Source organism: Cottoperca gobio, chromosome 17 (genome assembly GCF_900634415.1).
Source record: "Cottoperca gobio chromosome 17, fCotGob3.1, whole genome shotgun sequence".
In the NCBI taxonomy this organism is placed as follows: domain Eukaryota; kingdom Metazoa; phylum Chordata; class Actinopteri; order Perciformes; family Bovichtidae; genus Cottoperca; species Cottoperca gobio.
Window position 1 is genome coordinate 5,057,543 of NC_041371.1, and position 19,252 is coordinate 5,076,794.

Here is a 19,252-nt window from a genome sequence, read left to right on the forward strand (position 1 = left end):
AATGTATCTGCTCCTGTAAAATAATAAATTCACCCACTTTAATAAAAAAATAACTACTTTATATATTTTTCAGTCTATTATTTAAAGAAAATACTGACTGTAGAAGTTATGGATCACTTGTACAACACTGATATTTAATAGCATGGCAAATAGCAGAAAACACTTCTCCTCTGAAGGCTGTATTTCCTGGCTAAGAGTCTCTGGTGCACCGTGCTACTGGTTGCCTCCGTATTTGGCGGTCCAGTCTACTCGTCCGTGCACTGGATGCAAGTTTGTGGTCTTTGGAAAAGTGTTCCTCCCTGTGGCGCTGGATCCAGGGATCTGAGGTTTCAGAGATCTGCTCCTCCACCCTTCATATTCTGGGAGATCACCAGGAGAGAGAAGGAAAATGTGTTAAGGTCTTAACTCTGAGATAAACCGCAAGCTGCATTTTAGTGTTCATGTGTTCTTTTTTTTTTACCTTCAATTGAGGAGGTCTTGCTCTTGGACGATTTGATTTTGGACTCAACTCTTAGATCAACTACAAGATTCACGAAAGGAAAGTGGATAAATATTCAGGTGGAAAGACAGGACACAAAGTGATAAACTCTGTAACATAATATGCCTTTTGGAGTGGGTAGATTTTGTAATGCACTTTACCATTGTGTAAAATCTATATTGAAAATGCTGTTGACGGAATATATATATTTATATATATATATATAAATATATAAATATATATATGTATATATATATATATAAATATATACATATTTATATTTATATAAATATTTATATATATATATATATATATATATATATATATATATATATATATATATAGAAATATATATAACATTCATGATAAACATTCATGAAAATAATTGACAATTGTTTCTTTCATCAGCAAAATTGGGAAAAAGCCCTGTATATTAATTATTTCCCCAAGAAAACATGACTATAAAATTGGTAGTATGCTTTTTTTATTGTCTTAGATTTATTATAATACTCTTGTTTTTTATTTGAACCCCATCCCATTTTTTATGCTATTTATTTTAATGCTTTGTATATATGTATGCATGTATATGATAATAATAATAATAATAATAATAATAATAATAATAATAATAATAATAACCTTTATTTGTATAGCACTTTTTCAGAACAATGTTTACAAAGTGCTTTACATATAATAAAACCCAAAAGCAGCAACAACAAAAAAGGTAATATAAGAGGTTCAATAGCAGAGATGCAATAAAGATCAAGACTTTACAAAACGTAAAAGAACATAGGGAGGAATCCAGCTACAAGTCTGTTTATAAACGTGTTTTTAGAAGCGACTTCAAAGAGGAAACGGATTTGGAAAAATCCATCAATAACAATCCTCTCAGACACATCTGTCTGTAAGGACCCCTTTCTAACTGCAGGTGGCGCTTTTACTAAAGAATGATGGAAGAGACAGTTAAAGAGTGCACTCCTGTACTCCGAACACAAATAATTTAAGTTCCCAGTACTCCCTGACCCGGGCCTGATACCAAGCAACACAGAACCAAGAAAAGTGTGACGCAGCCATTATTCTGTCTTGTGACTCACGAGCAGAGCTGCCTCCTATCGGGGCCAGAGTAATCCTCTGCCTCGCCGCTCCTGTTTCAGTCTTCTGAAGAGGTGGCACGTGAGTCTTGTTTGGGTTGTTGGGATTGCTCATGAAGGAGTCTAGGAAAGGACAATGAAAGACATTATCTGCTTAAAGTATAACGTAAACCACTCCACTGATGTCATTACTTGCCGTTTCAAATTGACAGCAAGGTAGAGACATCATCATAAGTCACACATACCACGTGTAATGTTGGTAACTGAGGTACCTTTGGAAAAATGAAGATCCTCCAGGGTCTTTTCTTTTACAGGCTGCTTATCTGTTAACTTGGGACGACTAATGTCTAAAACCACAGCACAGCATAGAAAGAGAAGAGGAGGAGGAAACAAAATGAAGTGTATCTGTAGTTACATGTGTTTTTAAGGCTGTGCCGAATAGTTGGAAGTATTTCTATGAAAATTGTGTCGTGTTTTTTTGCATACCTCTCCAGGTGAGCCAGTAACTCCCTCGCTGGTATTACATATTATCTACTAGTTCAACGTGCTCTCATCATGTTGACGCTCAATGACCTGCTTCTCTGAACATGTCACCGACGCTACATGTGTGTCCTCAAATCTTTCGTACCTTTATTTAGAGGAAGCTCCAGCATCTGTCCTCTGGTTACACCCGAGCTGCCCCACGGGCTTCTGCCGACACCCTGGCTTCCTGCTGAGGAGTTGTTTTTTGGATTTATGCCTGAAAAGGACAAAACCGCTCAGAGTGAACCTGAGCCCACACAACGATGTGTCCAGAAATGACGATGAAATGTTTTTTTTATAAGCGTAGCAATACCACAGTATAAAATACTTGTTTCCCACCAGGCAGATATCTGGACTGGCGGAGGTAGTGCTGCTTGGCAGACAAGGTGGTGGAGTCAGCTCTGTTGCTCGGCAGCTTTGTTCCTGCGTTGCTCTTTGACTCCGGAAATCTAGACAAAAACATATCATTAAAAAGAAATTCACAGCGGGGATGAAAACACATCTTTTACATGAAAAATGAAGAAGTCTAACCGACAGCTGGGCCTGTCCTTCAGAGAGTTGATGGTGGGTTTTTTGGAGATGGAGGCTCCAGCGTCTGCGTCGTCACCGTCGTCCCAGCTGTCGACGGACCTGTAAGACGTCTGTCCCCAGCGGCGACGTCCTGTCCTCACTGCGGTCACGCTGTTCTCTGCTCCTGTGGGAGCTGCTCTTGTAGACTTGACCGTACAAAGAAGAAAACAAGTTCTGTAAGCCCCGAGAAGGTCCAACTCTGTCATTTAGATGTAGTGGAGTGATACCTACAGCCTGCCTTGGTTGCATGTTCTTCACCAGGCTGAGAGGTTCCTGCTGCCCCCCTGTCAGCGTGGACAAACACATCGCTTGTCTTGTGTTTTGCTCCGTGTTGTCCTGAGGTAGAAGTATCTGCTGAAGGGGCTTTTGGAGAGATTGGCTGCAGGTCTGTGTCCTACTTAACTCACCGGCTTCTAGGTCCGTCTTACAGAGAGACAGAGGCTTTGTTTCTGAAGCCACCTCGGACATCTTTGCCTGAGCTTTGTGCTGCTCTGAGTACTTCAGAGGAGCACCGAGCGCCTGGCCGACATGGAAGTATGGATACCGTAGAGCCTGGAACACAAACAGTGCAAAACCAATGGAAGAATATTCTCAATTACAAAGATTTATATTTACCATTGAAGAGATACTTACAACATGGCATTAAACAGCGTATTAATTGAAATGTAAAATTTCAAAATAAAAGCCCAGACAAGAACATGAAACTAAGGCAATATGTACTTCTTTATAGGACATGAATATTATGTTATATATATATATATATATATATATATATGGTAAAGGACTAATGAGACAAACCACCGCACCACATTTCTCACACTGCTAAAGGCTTAAATATTAAATTCATTCATGAATATGTGGAGCACTGGAAACTAATCTTTTTGTCATTTTTAAGCTTCAGCAGTGTTTGAAACGTTTTCATAATTGTGTGTGTGTGTGTGTCAAGCTTCGAATGAAGTCAGTGGACGTGCTTTGCCTCAGTAGTACACACAGATGTCAAGTTTGGTATTACAGTTACTGCCAAGGTAAGCTGATTGATTCCCACTTGTGCCTCCCACGCTAAAAATAGATGCACTCAAGGTACTCTGAGGTGCTCAAGGTAAAAGCATTCAGAAAGCTATGTGCCCTCAACATTAGTGAGTTGTCTTCACTTTGTATGTTTATTCCAACAATCTACAGTATATCTCAAAAGTGAGTACACCCTTTAGATTTTTGCAAATATTCTGTTATATCCTTTCAGGGGATAACATTATCCTACTGAAACTTTGATATAACTTAAAGTAGTCAGTGTGCTGCTTGAATAACAGTATAGATTTATTGTCCTTTGAAAATTACTCAGTACACAGCTGTTAATGTCTAAACAGCTGGCAACAAAAGTGAGTACACCCCATAGTGAACATGTCCTAATTGTGCCCAATGATGTTGTTTTCCCGCCCTGGTGTCATGTGACTCGTTAGTGTTACAAGGATTCAGGTGTAAATGATAAGCAGGGCTGTTAAATTTGGTGTTTTGGGCACAATTCTCTCTGAATGCTGGACAACATGGCACCTCATGGCAAGGAACTCTCTGAGCGGCTGAAAAAAAGGATTATTGCGCTTCACAAAGATGGCCTTGGCTATAAGAAGATTGCCAACACCATGAAAATGAGTTGCAGCACAGTGGCTAAGATCATACAGCGGTTTTCCAGGACAGGTTCCAGTCGGAACAGGCCTCGCCAGGGTCGACCAAAGAAGTTGAGTCCACATGCTCAGCGTCATATCCAGAGGTTGGTTTCCAAAAATAGACGTGCGAGTGCTTCCAGCATTGCTGCAGAGGTTGCAGAAGTGGGATGTCAGCCTGTCAGTGCCCAGACCATACGCCGCACACTGCATCAAATCGGTTTGTATGGCCGTCGCCCCAGACAGAAGCCCCTTCTGAAACCGATGCATAAGAAAGCCCGCAAACAGTTTGCTGAAGACAATGAATCCAAGAACATGAGTTACTGGAACCATGTCCTGTGGTCTGATGAGACCAAAATAAACCTGTTTGGGTCAGATGGTGTCCGGCGTGTGTGGCGGCACCCTGGTGAGGAGTACCAAGACAAATGTGTTTTGCCTACAGTCAAGCATGGTGGTGGCAGCATCATGGTCTGGGGCTGCATGAGTGCTGCCGGCACTGGGGAGCTGCATTTCATTGAGGGACACATGAATTCCAATATATACTGTGACATCCTGCAGCAGAGCATGATCCCCTCTCTTCGGAAACTGGGCCGTAGGGCAGTTTTCCAACATGATAATGACCCTAAACACACCTCCAAGATGACAACGGCCTTGCTGAAGAAGCTGAAGGTTAAGGTGATGGACTGGCCAAGTATGTCTCCAGACCTAAACCCAATTGAGCACATGTGGGGCATCCTCAAGAGGAAGGTGGAGGAGTGCAAGGTGTCCAACATCCGTGCGCTCCGTGATGTCGTCGTGGAGGAGTGGAAGAAGATTCCAGAAGCAACCTGTGCAGCTCTGGTGAATTCCATGCCCAGGAGGGTTAAAGCAGTGCTAGATAACAATGGTGGTCACACAAAATATTGACACTTTGGGCACAATTTAGACATGTTCACTATGGGGTGTACTCACTTTTGTTGCCAGCTGTTTAGACATTAACAGCTGTGTACTGAGTAATTTTCAAAGGACAATAAATCTATACTGTTATTCAAGCAGCACACTGACTACTTTAAGTTATATCAAAGTTTCAGTAGGATAATGTTATCCCCTGAAAGGATATAACAGAATATTTGCAAAAATCTAAAGGGTGTACTCACTTTTGAGATATACTGTATGTTCAAACTTAATGTGTTTTTTAAATGTACCTGAGCAGCACTTGGTCGTTTCTCAGGGTCCCACTGCAGCATGTCCTTCATCAGTGTGATCGCCTCGTTGCTGGCGTTGGGGATCAGGGATCTGAGGCTGGTGGGGACGCACTTTGGGAAGCGGAAGTTGATGGAGGTGGCAAGGTTGTAGCCCTCAGGCCAGTCTGACTGATGTGGCGAGAGAAAGCGACAATGAGCCACAAAAACTTCACAAAGAAATGAGACGCCTTGTTGTGATGGCTCACCTTCTTCAGCGTTCCCAGCACCTGACAGATCTTGAAGATCTCGTCCACCTCGCTGTTGCCAGGGAACAGGGGTCTGAGTGTGTAGAGCTCCGCCATGATGCAGCCCACGGCCCAGATGTCGATGGGTGAGCTGTAGGAGTTAGACTTCAGCAGAACCTCTGGGGCTCGGTACCTGTCAGAACAGAGCGGCGGGAGATTTATGGAACATTTATATGTTTTCGGCAACGCTTTGTTTGTTTGTTTGTCAGCAGGATTACAGAAATACTACTGGCCCGATTTTCATGAAACGTAGTGGAAAGGTGTAGCAGGGATCAAGGAAGAACTCGTTACATTTTGGAGCACATCCGAATCACGGGGCGGATATGCAACTCATTGTTCACTTTCGTTAACATTGCACGATATGCTATTTTGCCTTTGCTCTGTGCTCTCATAGTGCTCCCTCATAGTTGTGTTGATGTTCCACTTTGCATGCTGTACTCAGGGACTATTTGTCACTCAATAAAACAACATTTCCCAACAGTATTTCATCTTATCTTACACAGAATAAATGTTTGTGTCTATTTCCAGCAACTAATGAGAGCCACTGTGTTGATTATTAATTAAAGGGTCGGTTCACGGACATAAGAGCGTATGTTCTCACTTAGCTCTATTGTATCTAGTCATGTGGATAGTATTGGTTTGATTTGTCAAGACTTTGTCTCTGAGATATCTGCTTTCACCCAAATACAATGAAGGCGAGTGATGCTCACGGCATTTATAAATTACATTTAAAGAATTCAACAGTGGAGTCTCTTTCCAGAAGCAGTGTCCTGGTTGCTCTGCATAATCTACAGGCCGCACTGTGAACAGTTTTCATTGGCATTAATGTTATTATGTCGTATAAAAATCCCAATAAGCTCAACATTGATGATCATCTGTCTAACCAGTTTGTCTTCCTCTCTGCTGACATTTACCTTTCTGGAGTCAGGAGTTATTTTTTATCTAAGAGTCGTTTTAAAATACATGCTAAGTGATATAACAGCAGGTGTTACCGTGAGTCAGAAGTTTGATTCACTACAGATCAACAACATCCATCACAGCCCTGATATTATGATGTAGATCAATTATTCTCACCATCTTGTGGACACATAATCGGTGTAAGGTGGCTGCGAGCGGATTTCTCTGGCTAGTCCAAAATCAGCGATCTTAACCAGCTCCGGGCCCATGCAGAGCAAGTTCTCCGGTTTCATATCACGATGAAAATACCCTAAAAACACAAGAGAAAGTCAAATAACCATGTTCTGATGCTGATGTTTGTCTAGATTTGCATTATTTGCTCAAACTAAATAGTTATAGCCACCACGTTTCTACCTACTGTTACAACCACTTCCACTTTTACAACTAATAACGACACAATGTGATTTTAAAAAGATCTAAAACAAAGAGTTAAAACATCGCATAGAAAGAGATGTTTTAACCTGACGAAGCAAAGTCAAGCCAAGCCGGGGAACAGGGTTCGCTAAAAGTCTTGAACGTTTTCAAGGTTAGGAATATGCCTGAATTTGAATAGTCTTTAAAAGATTTATCTGGTGTTTTATCTCATGTAAAAAAAAATAAAAAAGTAATTTTCTTGCGTTCAATCGTCATTCATAGCTAGATAAGAATTTAATAATCCTTATCAAAACCATCAAAGTTAGTATTAAAAGCTGGTAAAATAAACAAAGTGACAGTATACATTGATTGCTGTGGGTATTAATGCATTCTGAAAACCTTAATCTATTTATAGTAACAATTTAGATGTGTTGAGCTAAGAGAGTCTAAACATTGTCGCTTTAGGAAACTTGAAAGTGCTCGAATTTTACTCTTAAAAACATCTGCGAACCCTGTTGGAAAGGAAAAGCGAAAGACAGCGGGAGTGTCTTACCGTGCTTATGCACAAACGCTAAGCCAGACAATACTTGGAACAGAATGTTCCTTATCTCATGTTCAGAAAACATCTTATCTTCCCTGGCAGCGGGATAAAAGACAAAAGAAAGAGGGGATAAAGAAAAAAAGCACTATGCAAACAATCATGCCTTTTTGAAGAGGGACAGCAGCCCCCACCAGCACTAAAAACAGAGCCGATAGAAGAGAGTAAAACTTGTTCAGCTGAGCGTTGGTACCAGTCACACCTCCTCTTCTCACATGGGAGAAGTGAGTCATAAAAACCCTGTGATGTCCTGATGTCTTATCAACCGTCCAGCAGGTTTAGATGTTTCTGTTTACTAAATTATTATTACTATTTATACCAATGCTGACAGCTTGATAACACAGACAGAACAGACATCATTGTTTTGGCTTTGCTGTAAGTCACCTACCATGTTTATGAATAAAGGACAGTCCCTGTAATATCTGAAATGTCATGTTTCTGACGAGTGACTCAGGGAACAACTTGTTTCTGCAAAAACGAAGACCGACACATGATGACTCAGGCTGACCCAAATAATTCTCACATTCCCAATGGTAATAGAAAACACACTGCTGAATTATATCACACAAATAACTGCTGGTGAAATAAAACAGTTGCTGTCCGATGTGTTCTTACCTTTCCTTCATGAGCTGATAGAGGTTTTCTTTCATATACTCAAAGACAAAGTAGAGGTAGTCGTTTTCTCTGATGACTTCCCTCAGTTTCACCACATTGGCGTGGTTCAGCTTCTTCAGTGACTGACGACACAAAGTATTTAGGAGACACATACAGGAATTATATCCCGAATAATACGAGTAGCAATATATAAACAAAGGACAAGGAATTGGTTAAAAGATGATAACTTCATTAATTGAAAATAGAAGGATTTTTAAATGAAATATATGTGAATTAGAAATGAAGTTCATGTCTTTGATGAAAAATATGAAAGAAATGAGTGAGGTGTACAACACACAACATTTCTAATGATCGTCCCGGGTAGATGTGACAATTAATGTGTGTATGGCAATAATCCTTTATCTGTTAATTATATCCTATACATTGATGTTTATCATTATGTTCTTTACCTTTTTTAATTGTGTTCTGTATGCCTTGTAACCATATCATTTCTAATAAAAAACAACAACAATAACAAACAACAGTCATTAAGAATAAGCTCATTATGTAAGTAAGTACCATAAATCCCTGAACGCTCTTTCACTCGTCTCCAAAATCTTGATGTACAAAAACATGACATGCTCGAAATAGTTTGATTGTTATTGCTTTTTCATACACCGTCCCAGGTAGCGTTAATCTTTCTCACTCACTTGTGCAGTAGATCGCGTTACATATACATCAATATACCTATTTATATTGTTTAAAACAACATTGATTGCACATTTTAATATCAATTACAACACAAAAAAGACAACTAATGGCAAATGATGTATATTAGATATAATCTGATGTCCTAAACTGTATCAACTAGTTCTCACCTTCACTTCTCTTAGATTCAAGCACTCATCCCAAGAATAAAACTTCCTCTTCATTCTGTTGGGGATAAAAAAACAAACAGATTTGTTAATGTTAACATTTTATTCCCAGACCTTAAACATGTTTGTCAGAGATATGAAATGGCTTTCTTTATGGTGACTGTGAACATATTTAAATGTACTTTATTGACATGTTTTACATGTGTGACCTGATTTAACCTTTCTTTCTTCCCATACTCCAGGGGCAACACTATGCAGTGCACTTTCCCTCCTTTCACTGTCAGTAGTATCATCTTGCACTATAACCTTACATTTACAAACAGTGCCTGAAGGAGCCTCGTGAAACATTCATTATTTGCCAAATATATTAAACAGATCATCCTTAAAATGTGGTCTACAGGTAAATATTGACCTGATGACAACATATAATAACAACATTTATAATAATTAGAATTATAATAATAGTAAAAGTGTCTGTGCATCTTCCAAATAATCCTAAAACTTGTAGTTAAAGGAGCTTTTTTTTACCCCTAAAATGCCTACACATGATGCACACAAAGGCACTTTGACCCAATTTTTCTTTTCATTTGAGGATGAAACATGTTTGAGTCTAGAGCCGTAAAGCACCTTGCAGCAGTCCCTCAAATGTAATCAGCTTAATGCTTCGAGACGAAACAAGCCAGTTTGTCCCTGGCATGTTCACCGGAGCTACTCTCACCTCTTTATGGCCACCAGCTCCCCGGTGTCGTTGCTCTTTCCCAGGACCACGCTGCCATACGTGCCATCCCCCAGCTGCTTTAGCGTAGCGTATCGGTTCATCGTCCACAGAGAGCCTTGCCTCTCCTTCACCAAGGAGCCTTGACAGTCCCACACAGTCCAACAGTTGGTCATTGTAAGCACACTATCATCCCTCCACAGATCAACAGCCCCCTACGCTGCTCTACTCTGCTGCTACTGTGGGGCTACTCAAAGACTCTAGGAACACAGAAATAAAACATGAGCGCTCATCCTTTACCTTTCTCTCTGCAGTTTGGTGATTAAGCAAGGTGGAGGTTTACCTGGCGAGGGAGAGTGGAAAAGTGACGCTGCCTGTTGCACTGTGTCTCACCTATCCTAAGCTAAGCCTTGACGGCGGACAGTGGAAGGGTGATCCCCTGCGAGGGGATTAAAGTTGACCTGTGATTAAGAAGTGACAGGCTCAAATGAGAACCTGGAGATGTGGTTTTACCTCATCTAGTCCGCTTTACAATAGGAGTAGGACACACGGTGGTGGAACAAAAAGTAATAATATCACAGTGTAAAAATACAAGTAATGGTCCTGCATTCAAAATGTCACTAAAGTAAAAGTACAAATATACCTACGGAGGTACCAAAAGTACAAGTATTCATTATCATCCCTTTATTGTTGCAGCTAGTAAAGCTAGTTAACTTCTTTATATACTGCAGGGGAGTACAATCAATAACAATACATCATCATTTATTAAGTGATTATATTTTCTTTTAATAATCGAAATCGGCAAGTAACTAAAGCTTTAACATTCATGTAGTGAGTAAAGTACAATATCTGTACTGTACTTAAGTAAATGGAGGCTACTTAGTTACTTTCCACCACTTGTTACACTTTATAAGCCCTTAATAAAATATATATATATATATAAAGAGTTTTTTTCTTCTGTTTAAATATAGGTTAACTTTAAATATTACGTTTTTAGCTCTCTTTTCTATAAAAAAAACCGTTTTTGATAGTTGGCTAATATTGAACAGAACATCACAACTTCAAAATGTTAAAGCTAAAATTCACTTTTACACAGTTAAATCATTTCATCTGAAAACTTTATCATGTAGCATGTTTTAGCTAGTTAGCAGACAACAAGCATCTAATGTTAGCTAAAGAGCAGATGTAGCTAACATTAGTCGCCTGTCCAGCCTTAAATTTAAACTATACGGTCTAACAGATAGTTGTTGTATTGTTTTCTTTAAACAAATTAATTAAATCTTTACACTAAAGTAAAATATACGTACCATGGGAAGCATTTCCGTGTTGATGCTGAACACGGCGATGAGAAGATGTAGGGGCGGCTTCCTGTCTCCTAGGCAACGCAGAGACTTACGCAATAAAATGAATTAAAATCATAATGTACTAATAATATTTATTAACATTGTTTACTGTGATAGACCTCAAACATTATGCAATATAATAAATAAAAATATAATTTTTTGGTCTGATGACACAATTGTATGTTCATGCAAATGACAATAAACAAAGTAATTATAATAATAATAATAATGAATAATTGAAAATAAATGTTATATATATACATTGTATTATGTTACAGGTGCTCCATCTAGTGGTTGATTTCCAACCTTGCATCTGATTATGACTGGCCCTTGTATCCCCGGTAAAACCACATCTTTCTCACCCTTAAAATTAAGACCACTATCAGTAAACATGTAATCCCCCATCACTACCTATTAAAACAGCATTGTGTGTTTGTACAAACAGTCACAGTGTATATGTATGTGAGGAGACTAAACAAATAATCCAAAAATTATTATATTTTAGGACTGTATTGTGTGTAAGCTTTACTGCATTTGTATTGTAAAATTAAATAATGTCCTTATTTTTGCGAGGAGCCCCCTGAGAGAGCACCCCAAGGACCCCTACAAATCCCAGGACCCCAATTTGAAGACCGGATATGTTGTCCACATAATAGTCTATTTATAGGGACACTTGAACTGCTTTGAGGCTCAAAATAGGTCGTTTATATTTAGAGATTTGGTAAATGACACTTGTATTATGGGAATTTAGAAAAACTGACATTGATAAGAATACCATAATCATAAGGCTCGATATAAATAATTGATATTAAATTGATATAAATAAATTATATTAGGCATAATGTATAAATTAGTCTTGTAATAATGGAACATAACAATGACTAAAGGATTGTAACTATATGTGTGTGAATCAAATCAAAAAACAGTTTAAATATTATTTAATATTTATTTATTTATTTAATATAAGGCTTGCCGTTATATTATACATATTTATTATAGAAATAAAGAGCATGTGTGTCATTATTCTGATAATAAAAGAACAGGTCCAATATCTAAAGTACAGGAGGTGTCTTTAGGCATGCAGGCATGCAATGTGAGGAATGAAAACCATGACCAGCATTCTGGAAATGGCCATCCTGTAGTAGCATGACGTGCCGTGCATTGCACCTAACAACTGTGCAGTCAGATTGTTGACTGTCTGCGCAGCGGATAGTCGCGTTTTTTTTCCAAGGTTGTGCTTTTGGTTACTTACGGTAAGATGGACCCGCAGTGTCCACTAAAGGATCAGGTGATCCACTAACTACGAAGCGAAGGCTGACTGGGGAAAATGCAAAATGACATATAGCAAATGTCGGAGCATAATTCATTCACATTTTCGGCTCAATTTCGGACTTAAATCGCACCGCTGGAGCTCCAATGTAACGATGGCTCGTTAGGGCTGGTGGCGCAACTGCGATTTTTTTGATATTTTAATTTATGAAAAATCACATTCACAGACAAATATTGGTTTCAACATGGGGCTGTGCTACAGTTTGCGTCCCCGGCTCTTCGGGGACCTGAGCGGGTCTATCTCCAACGCTACCTCGGACTCGGATCAGCCTCCAGACGCCGCCGTTCCGACCCGCGCCGTGGGAGCTCGCCAGGAGGACACCGGGGGATGCGGGGAGACTTCGTCGCTACGCGGTGGCGGCGGCCCGGTGCGCCCCGGGGACCCTGCCAGGCTCCCGGCCGGGGAGCACCGCCGTGGAGACACCGGTACCGACGGTGTGCTCATACAAAACGGAGGTGGCGGAGGAGGAGGCGGTGGTGGCGGTGGAGGTAGCGGTAAGGGGACAGGGAAGGACCGCGGCCGACGCTTACAGCTGCTGCATAAGACTAGCACCCAAAAGCAGAAAAACTGGGACAAATTGCTGGTGGAGGAGAAGGAGGCCGAGAAGGAGGCGAAGAAAGTCAGTAAGAACATTGACAGGGCGCTGAAGGAGCTCAAACGGGAGTACAAACAGACGCATCGGCTGCTGCTGCTCGGTAGGTTGAGTCCCTCTCTGCTGTTGTTAGAGTAGGAAGCCGTTTTATTATTAGAAACCAAAACGTACCGGCCTTTCCAGAAATTATGTCATTACTCTGGCGAGGCCTTATTGCCACCACATCTGTTGGCTTGGCTGTGTAGAGACTACCCCCTGCGGCTGTCAATGACAAATGATGAAGAGGGACGTGTAGACTCACTGGGTCTGCTGTCCTCTTACTGGTAATAATATTTGGGGTTCTGAGGAAAAGCCAATTAAACATAATGTAGGCCATAAAAAAGGACCAGTAGCCTACTCTCAGGTTTACAGAGACCTCCTAGCTTGTGGCTATTGGGCCATGCTTACTCTATAGTATAGTATGGAGTATATATATAACTACAGATGATAAATATCCTTTTGAAATACATACATGTAGTAACATAGAGTATAGTAGTGTGTAGTGTTGTGTCATAGAGAGTACCATTTAGTTGGTTTAAGTATATGTAGAGAGACCACTTATCCTTTTAGCTATGACTTTGAAAATGAGTATAGTATAGTATAATATACAGTACAGGACTACAGATGAGAAAAAACCTTTTGAAATACATGTGCAATGAGTATAATAGAGTATAGTGGCTTGTAATGGTGTGTAGTGTCATTGAGAGTTGGCTGTAGTATACAAATATGTAGATATACCACTTGACTATGGGCCATGTTTACTCTGACAATTAGCATAGTATGTATAGGACTACAGATTTGCAATTTGAAATCTAATTAACTTTGGCATATTTACAGTATTTATGTATAAATAAATATATGTATAATGTAGTAGTAGAGTATAGTGAATAGTATAGTGAAGTATAGTGGCTTGTAGTGTTGCATAGTGTCATAGAGAGTATAATTCAATTGGATTTAGAATTAATTAATTTGGATGCAGAGACACTTCTTAGCTTTTGGCTAGTGGGCCATGTTTAGAATAAGATAGTATAGTAAAATATAGTGTAGTATAGTGTAGTACAGTAAAGTATAGTAAAGTATAGTAAAATATAGTATAATGTAGTATAGTAAAGTATATTGTAGTGTAGTGTAGTAAAGTATAGTATAGTCAAATATAGTATAGTAAACTATAGTATTGTATAGTGTAGTGTAGCATAGTATAATATAGTGTAGTGTAGTATAGTAGAGTATAGTAAAGTGTAGTGTAGTAAAGTATAGTAAAGTGTAGTATAGTGTAGTGTAGTGTAGTGTAGTATAGTATAGTAAAGTGTAGTATAGTGTAGTATAGTATAGTATAGTATAGTATAGTAAAGTGTAGTATAGTGTAGTGTAGTATAGTAAAGTGTAGTATAGTGTAGTGTAGTGTAGTGTAGTAAGTGTAGTATAGTATAGTGTAGTAGTATAGTGTAGTGTAGTATAGTGTAGTGTAGTATAGTGTAGTGTAGTATAGTGTAGTATAGTATAGTATAGTAGAGTGTGGTATAATAGAGTAGAATAGAGTAGAGTGTCGTATCGTGTAGTATAGCATAGTGTAGTATAGTATAGTGTAGTATAGTATAGTAAAGTATAGTGCAGTATAGTAGAGTGTGGTATAATAGAGTATAATAGAGTAGTGTCGTATCGTGTAGTATAGTATACTAAAGTGTAGTATAGTATAGTAGAGTAAAGTATAGTGCAGTATAGTAGAGTGTGGTATAATAGAGTAGAATAGAGTAGAGTGTAGTATTGTGTCGTGTAGTATAGTATAGTATAGTATAGTATAGTATAGTGTAGTGTAGTATAGTAAAGTGTAGTGTAGTGTAGTATAGTATAGTATAGCGTAGTGTAGTGTAGTATAGTATAGTATAGTATAGTGTAGTGTAGTGTAGTGTAGTATAGTATAGTGTAGTATAGTAAAGTGTAGTGTATTGTAGTATAGTATAGTATAGTATAGTGTAGTGTAGTGTAATATAGTATAGTGTAGTATAGTATAGTGTAGTGTAGTGTAGTGTAGTATAGTGTAGTATAGTAAAGTGTAGTGTAGTGTAGTGTAGTGTAGTATAGTGTAGTGTAGTGTAGTGTAGTATAGTGTAGTATAGTGTAGTGTAGTATAGTGCAGTATAGTATAGTGTGGTATAATAGAGTAGATTAGAGTAGAGTGTAGTATCGTGTCGTGTAGTATAGTATAGTATAGTATAGTAAAGTGTAGTATAGTATAGTAAAGTGTAGTATAGTATAGTAGAGTAAAGTATAGTGCAGTATAGTAGAGTGTGGTATAATAGAGTAGAGTGTAGTATAGTATAGTAGAGTAAAGTATAGTGCAGTATAGTAGAGTGTGGTATAATAGAGTAGAGTGTAGTATAGTATAGTATAGTATAGTATAGTATAGTATAGTATAGTAGAGTAAAGTAAAGTATAGTGCAGTATAGTAGAGTGTGGTATAATAGAGTAGAGTGTAGTATAGTATAGTATAGTAGAGTAAAGTATAGTGCAGTATAGTAGAGTGTGGTATAATAGAGTAGAGTGTAGTATAGTATAGTAAAGTGCAGTATAGTAGAGTGGTATAGTAGCGTAAAGTAGAGTATAGTATAGTATAGTAAAGTGCAGTATAGTAGAGTGGTATAGTAGCGTAAAGTAGAGTGTAGTATAGTATAGTAAAGTTTAGTAAAGTATAGTGTAGTATAATATAGTAAAGTATATTATTGTACTGTGTAGTGGCCAGTGGTGTAGCTATTGGGTTATATAGTATAGTATATGCTTAAATCATCTTAAATTATTTTTTAGTAGTATTGTCTGGAATAGTATAGCGTATATTGTAGTATAGTGGCCTGTAGTGTAGTTTGACAAGTCTGCTGTCACACTGGGACAATAAATGACAAATAGCCTTTTGACTAACCGTTGCACATTTACAGTAAGATTTTTCAACAAATAAATGTATAATACAGTAGATTAGGGTGTGGTATAGTGGCCTTTAGTATAGTATAGTAGAGTGTTGTACAGTGTAATATATATTATGGTTTAGTAGGCTATAGAATAAAAGTGTAGATGTCTAGTTACTTTTATTGTTGCAGAACAAAGGGCTTCTGTGCTTAAAAAGACAAATTGATCCACAAAGTATAATAACTCATTTCTGATCATTAATTTGATGAAGAAACATTTTTTTAAATAATTGCTTGCTTTCATATTTAAGTGCACATGGTCTTTTCTTAGCTGCTATATGGTCATACTGTCATAAATAACACATTTTAAGGCAGTCAAGGCTCTGGCAACTGGTTTGATTATATTTTTGGCATTATAATTAGATAACATTTTTACTGATTGATTAATTTGTAATAAAAGCCCTTATCGGTTTCACTGTGTCTATATAAATTACAGGGCTTATATCACTTTTAGGTCATGCTTTTTATTACCACACTGGAATCCCATGATTGATGTTAGCTCGATGTTATTTTCAAGAGACTTTCCAAATATCGTTCAGCAGCATCCCGGCATTGTCGCTGGTCAGTGTGCTTCTCGATGGAGGTGATGTGTCAGCGCTCTCTAACCCCGTTACCCTGTTGTTTACTTGGATTTAGCGTGTAGTGTTATTTTAACACACAAACAGTAACCATCTCTTTATTGTACGCGTAGGCTAACACAGTACTTAAGTTTTCAAAAAGGTCTATACTTAACCTTCAAAAGAGAAGGTTTCGTGCAGGAGTAGGACAAGAACGAGGAAGTATTCAGATTGTAGTAAAAGTACTAATACAGCACAGTGAAAATACTTCACTACAAGTACAAGTCCTGCATTAAAAATGTACTGCTGTAGATGTTTAAGGTTGTGCTGATTTTAACAACTACTTCTTAGAAAAAAACACTTAATCCTTAACCACAAACATAAAAACAAAAACAAGGGTATTCATTTTTTTAATTTGAAAACTAACTAAAGCTAAATGTATAAATGTAGTGGAATAAAAAGTATAATATTTGCCTTTAAAAATAGAGTATTTTATAAAAAATGATAAAATAATAATAATAATAATACATCAACATGTATAAGTTGATTTATATTTTTTACCATTATTATATACAGCTTTGTAGTACATCATTATTAATGACATACAGTAACTAGTAACTAAAGCTATAAAATAAAAAATAATATTTACTTCTGAATTAAGTAGAAGTATAACGTAGAATATAATGGAAATACTCAAATGTGTTCTTAAGTACAGTACTTATAAAACAATATTTAACACATTTAACACAACAGAACAGTTTTGACACACACTTAATACCATATTTCATGTACTTGCTTCACTTTAACCAATGTAATGCTTCGTTACTGTATATAATAAATGGCTACGAGTTTAATTTCCTGAGTAAACAGCTCTCACTAATTACACACAGGAAGAAATGGCTCATCCTAATGAAGTCACACAGGGAAGGGCCATCCAGTGCAGTCACATACATTGTGTGTGAGCTGTGTTACTGTGTCATTTCAGCATGTCATTATGGTTTTGGGCAGCTTTCCTCAGAATCACAATTATTCTCTATCCTTCCCGTCCTGGTTTACCCAGAAGCCTCAGCACCAACAGGCCACTTCTGGTTTTTCTTAAGAGGCCTTTCGGGACTTTATACCCTCCAGGTCTCCAGTAGGACTCTTGTTGCATGCCAGAGGTGGTTTGTGTTCCTCTGAAAGTGGACACCTTTCAAATAGTGTTACATTTCAAGGCAACGTATGCTAGCTAATCTGGGTCACTTTATCTGTTTGTATTTGCTGCAGGTATTTAGTTGAATAACGATAGCCATAAGGAGCTAATGTTTATCCTAAGTGGGCTGCCACGTTCAGCTTGTGCTGGAGCTGGAAGCCATCCGTTTGAGTCGTATTTATTCATTACTTACATTTTGTAATGTTTGATCATCAGGAATCACACTTAGTATAATTTTATTGTTCAACTCTCACTATCCTGCTAGGTTTTATATAATATCTTAACAAATGCATTGCATAAGGTTTCCACATACAGAATGGTTAAGGTTAAAAAATTAGGAAACTGTTTTTCTTGATGCTTTGGAAATATACCACATTTAGATAAAAGAATAGTCATTTACTGAATATGAAAAGTGATTTTCATTTCTGACAGGACAGTTTCAGGTATACGGAAACATCACCTGCTCGAATTCAAATTAGGTGCAATAAAGCTGCAGATTAGAAGCTTTAAAAACCAAAGTTCAGAGTAAAGTGGCCTGATTTATTTAGTATGACATGGTGTGACAGTACCACGAACAGTAAATGGCAGTATATGTTTATACATGTTTAAATATATTGAAGCTGAAACAACCTCACGATTAAGCGATAAGTCTTGTGGGGGACATTGAGATGAGCATTTTCCTGTATTTTCAGACATTTTCTTTTTTGTCTAAACAACCAATCGATTAGTCAAGAAAGTTACCAAATAAAACAAACTAAAAGTGTTATTACAAAACTTCTAACACTTTGGGAATATATCTTTCAGTCCCCTTAGTGACATATGCAATATAACAATTGAACTTGAGCCCACTGCCCTCTGAAGTTGGAGCAGGAGGCTTGGGGACGTGTAACGTTATCACTTTTACTACCTTGATGGCTCAACGCCTTGTTCTCTTTAATTAGAAAGGAAGAGGCCGACTCTCCCGTCCCATGCTCGATGGCTTAAACAGAGTTAGGATGGATTCCTTCTCTTATTTATTTAAAATGTTGCAAGCTTAACTAATATTGTGATATAATTATTTTGTAAAATCCCAATCAACAGATATTTAAAATTTAAAGTTGTATAACAGAAATGAATCTAAGGGTAAATAAAAGTGTTTAGGAAAGCTTCTCAATATTAAATAGACCAAGTACTCCAACATGTTATTAAATCAACGCAAGATTGTTTATTTGAATCAAAATAAGGTTGTGATGTAACCACTGGAGTCGCCTTCAAACACAAGATGAAAGATTGTGTCAAGACTTCTGCTTAATATGGACTCCTCTTGGGAAACACTGTCCCATTTGAAGGCACCGTTTGTGCAATAAAAAACTTGACCGCCAA

At 37.9% G+C, this 19,252-nt stretch overlaps 2 protein-coding genes across 8 annotated transcripts in view; one reads left to right on the forward strand and one right to left on the reverse strand.

The window, feature by feature from the left end:
- Window positions 1-40: 40 nt before the first annotated feature.
- Window positions 41-11,264, reverse strand: LOC115023132 (serine/threonine-protein kinase MAK-like). Of its 7 annotated transcripts, none has more exons than XM_029454296.1 (16): window positions 11,188-11,264; window positions 9,884-10,022; window positions 9,169-9,223; window positions 8,312-8,433; window positions 7,652-7,734; window positions 6,862-6,994; window positions 5,749-5,920; window positions 5,504-5,671; window positions 2,893-3,213; window positions 2,623-2,807; window positions 2,431-2,540; window positions 2,198-2,308; window positions 1,842-1,916; window positions 1,573-1,692; window positions 461-520; window positions 41-359 (listed from the first exon to the last, which is right to left on the reverse strand). In XM_029454296.1, exons 2-16 carry the CDS (start codon window positions 9,982-9,984, stop codon window positions 214-216), a joined length of 1,962 nt encoding a protein of 653 aa, XP_029310156.1. In that variant the 5' UTR covers window positions 9,985-10,022; window positions 11,188-11,264; the 3' UTR covers window positions 41-213. The 7 variants fall into 7 exon arrangements, with proteins under 7 accessions (XP_029310156.1, XP_029310154.1, XP_029310153.1 ...); XM_029454294.1 differs by having other exon boundaries at window positions 9,884-10,341; window positions 11,188-11,235; XM_029454293.1 differs by lacking the exon at window positions 11,188-11,264 and having other exon boundaries at window positions 9,884-10,469.
- A 1,156-nt stretch (window positions 11,265-12,420) lies between these two features.
- The window catches only part of gnal2 (guanine nucleotide binding protein (G protein), alpha activating activity polypeptide, olfactory type 2), a 47,646-nt gene continuing 40,814 nt past the window's right edge, over window positions 12,421-19,252 (forward strand). The window contains exon 1 of the mRNA XM_029453676.1: window positions 12,421-13,248. Within this exon, the coding sequence (XP_029309536.1) occupies window positions 12,738-13,248 (511 nt within the window). The 5' untranslated portion in view covers window positions 12,421-12,737. The remainder of the gene's footprint in view (window positions 13,249-19,252) is intronic.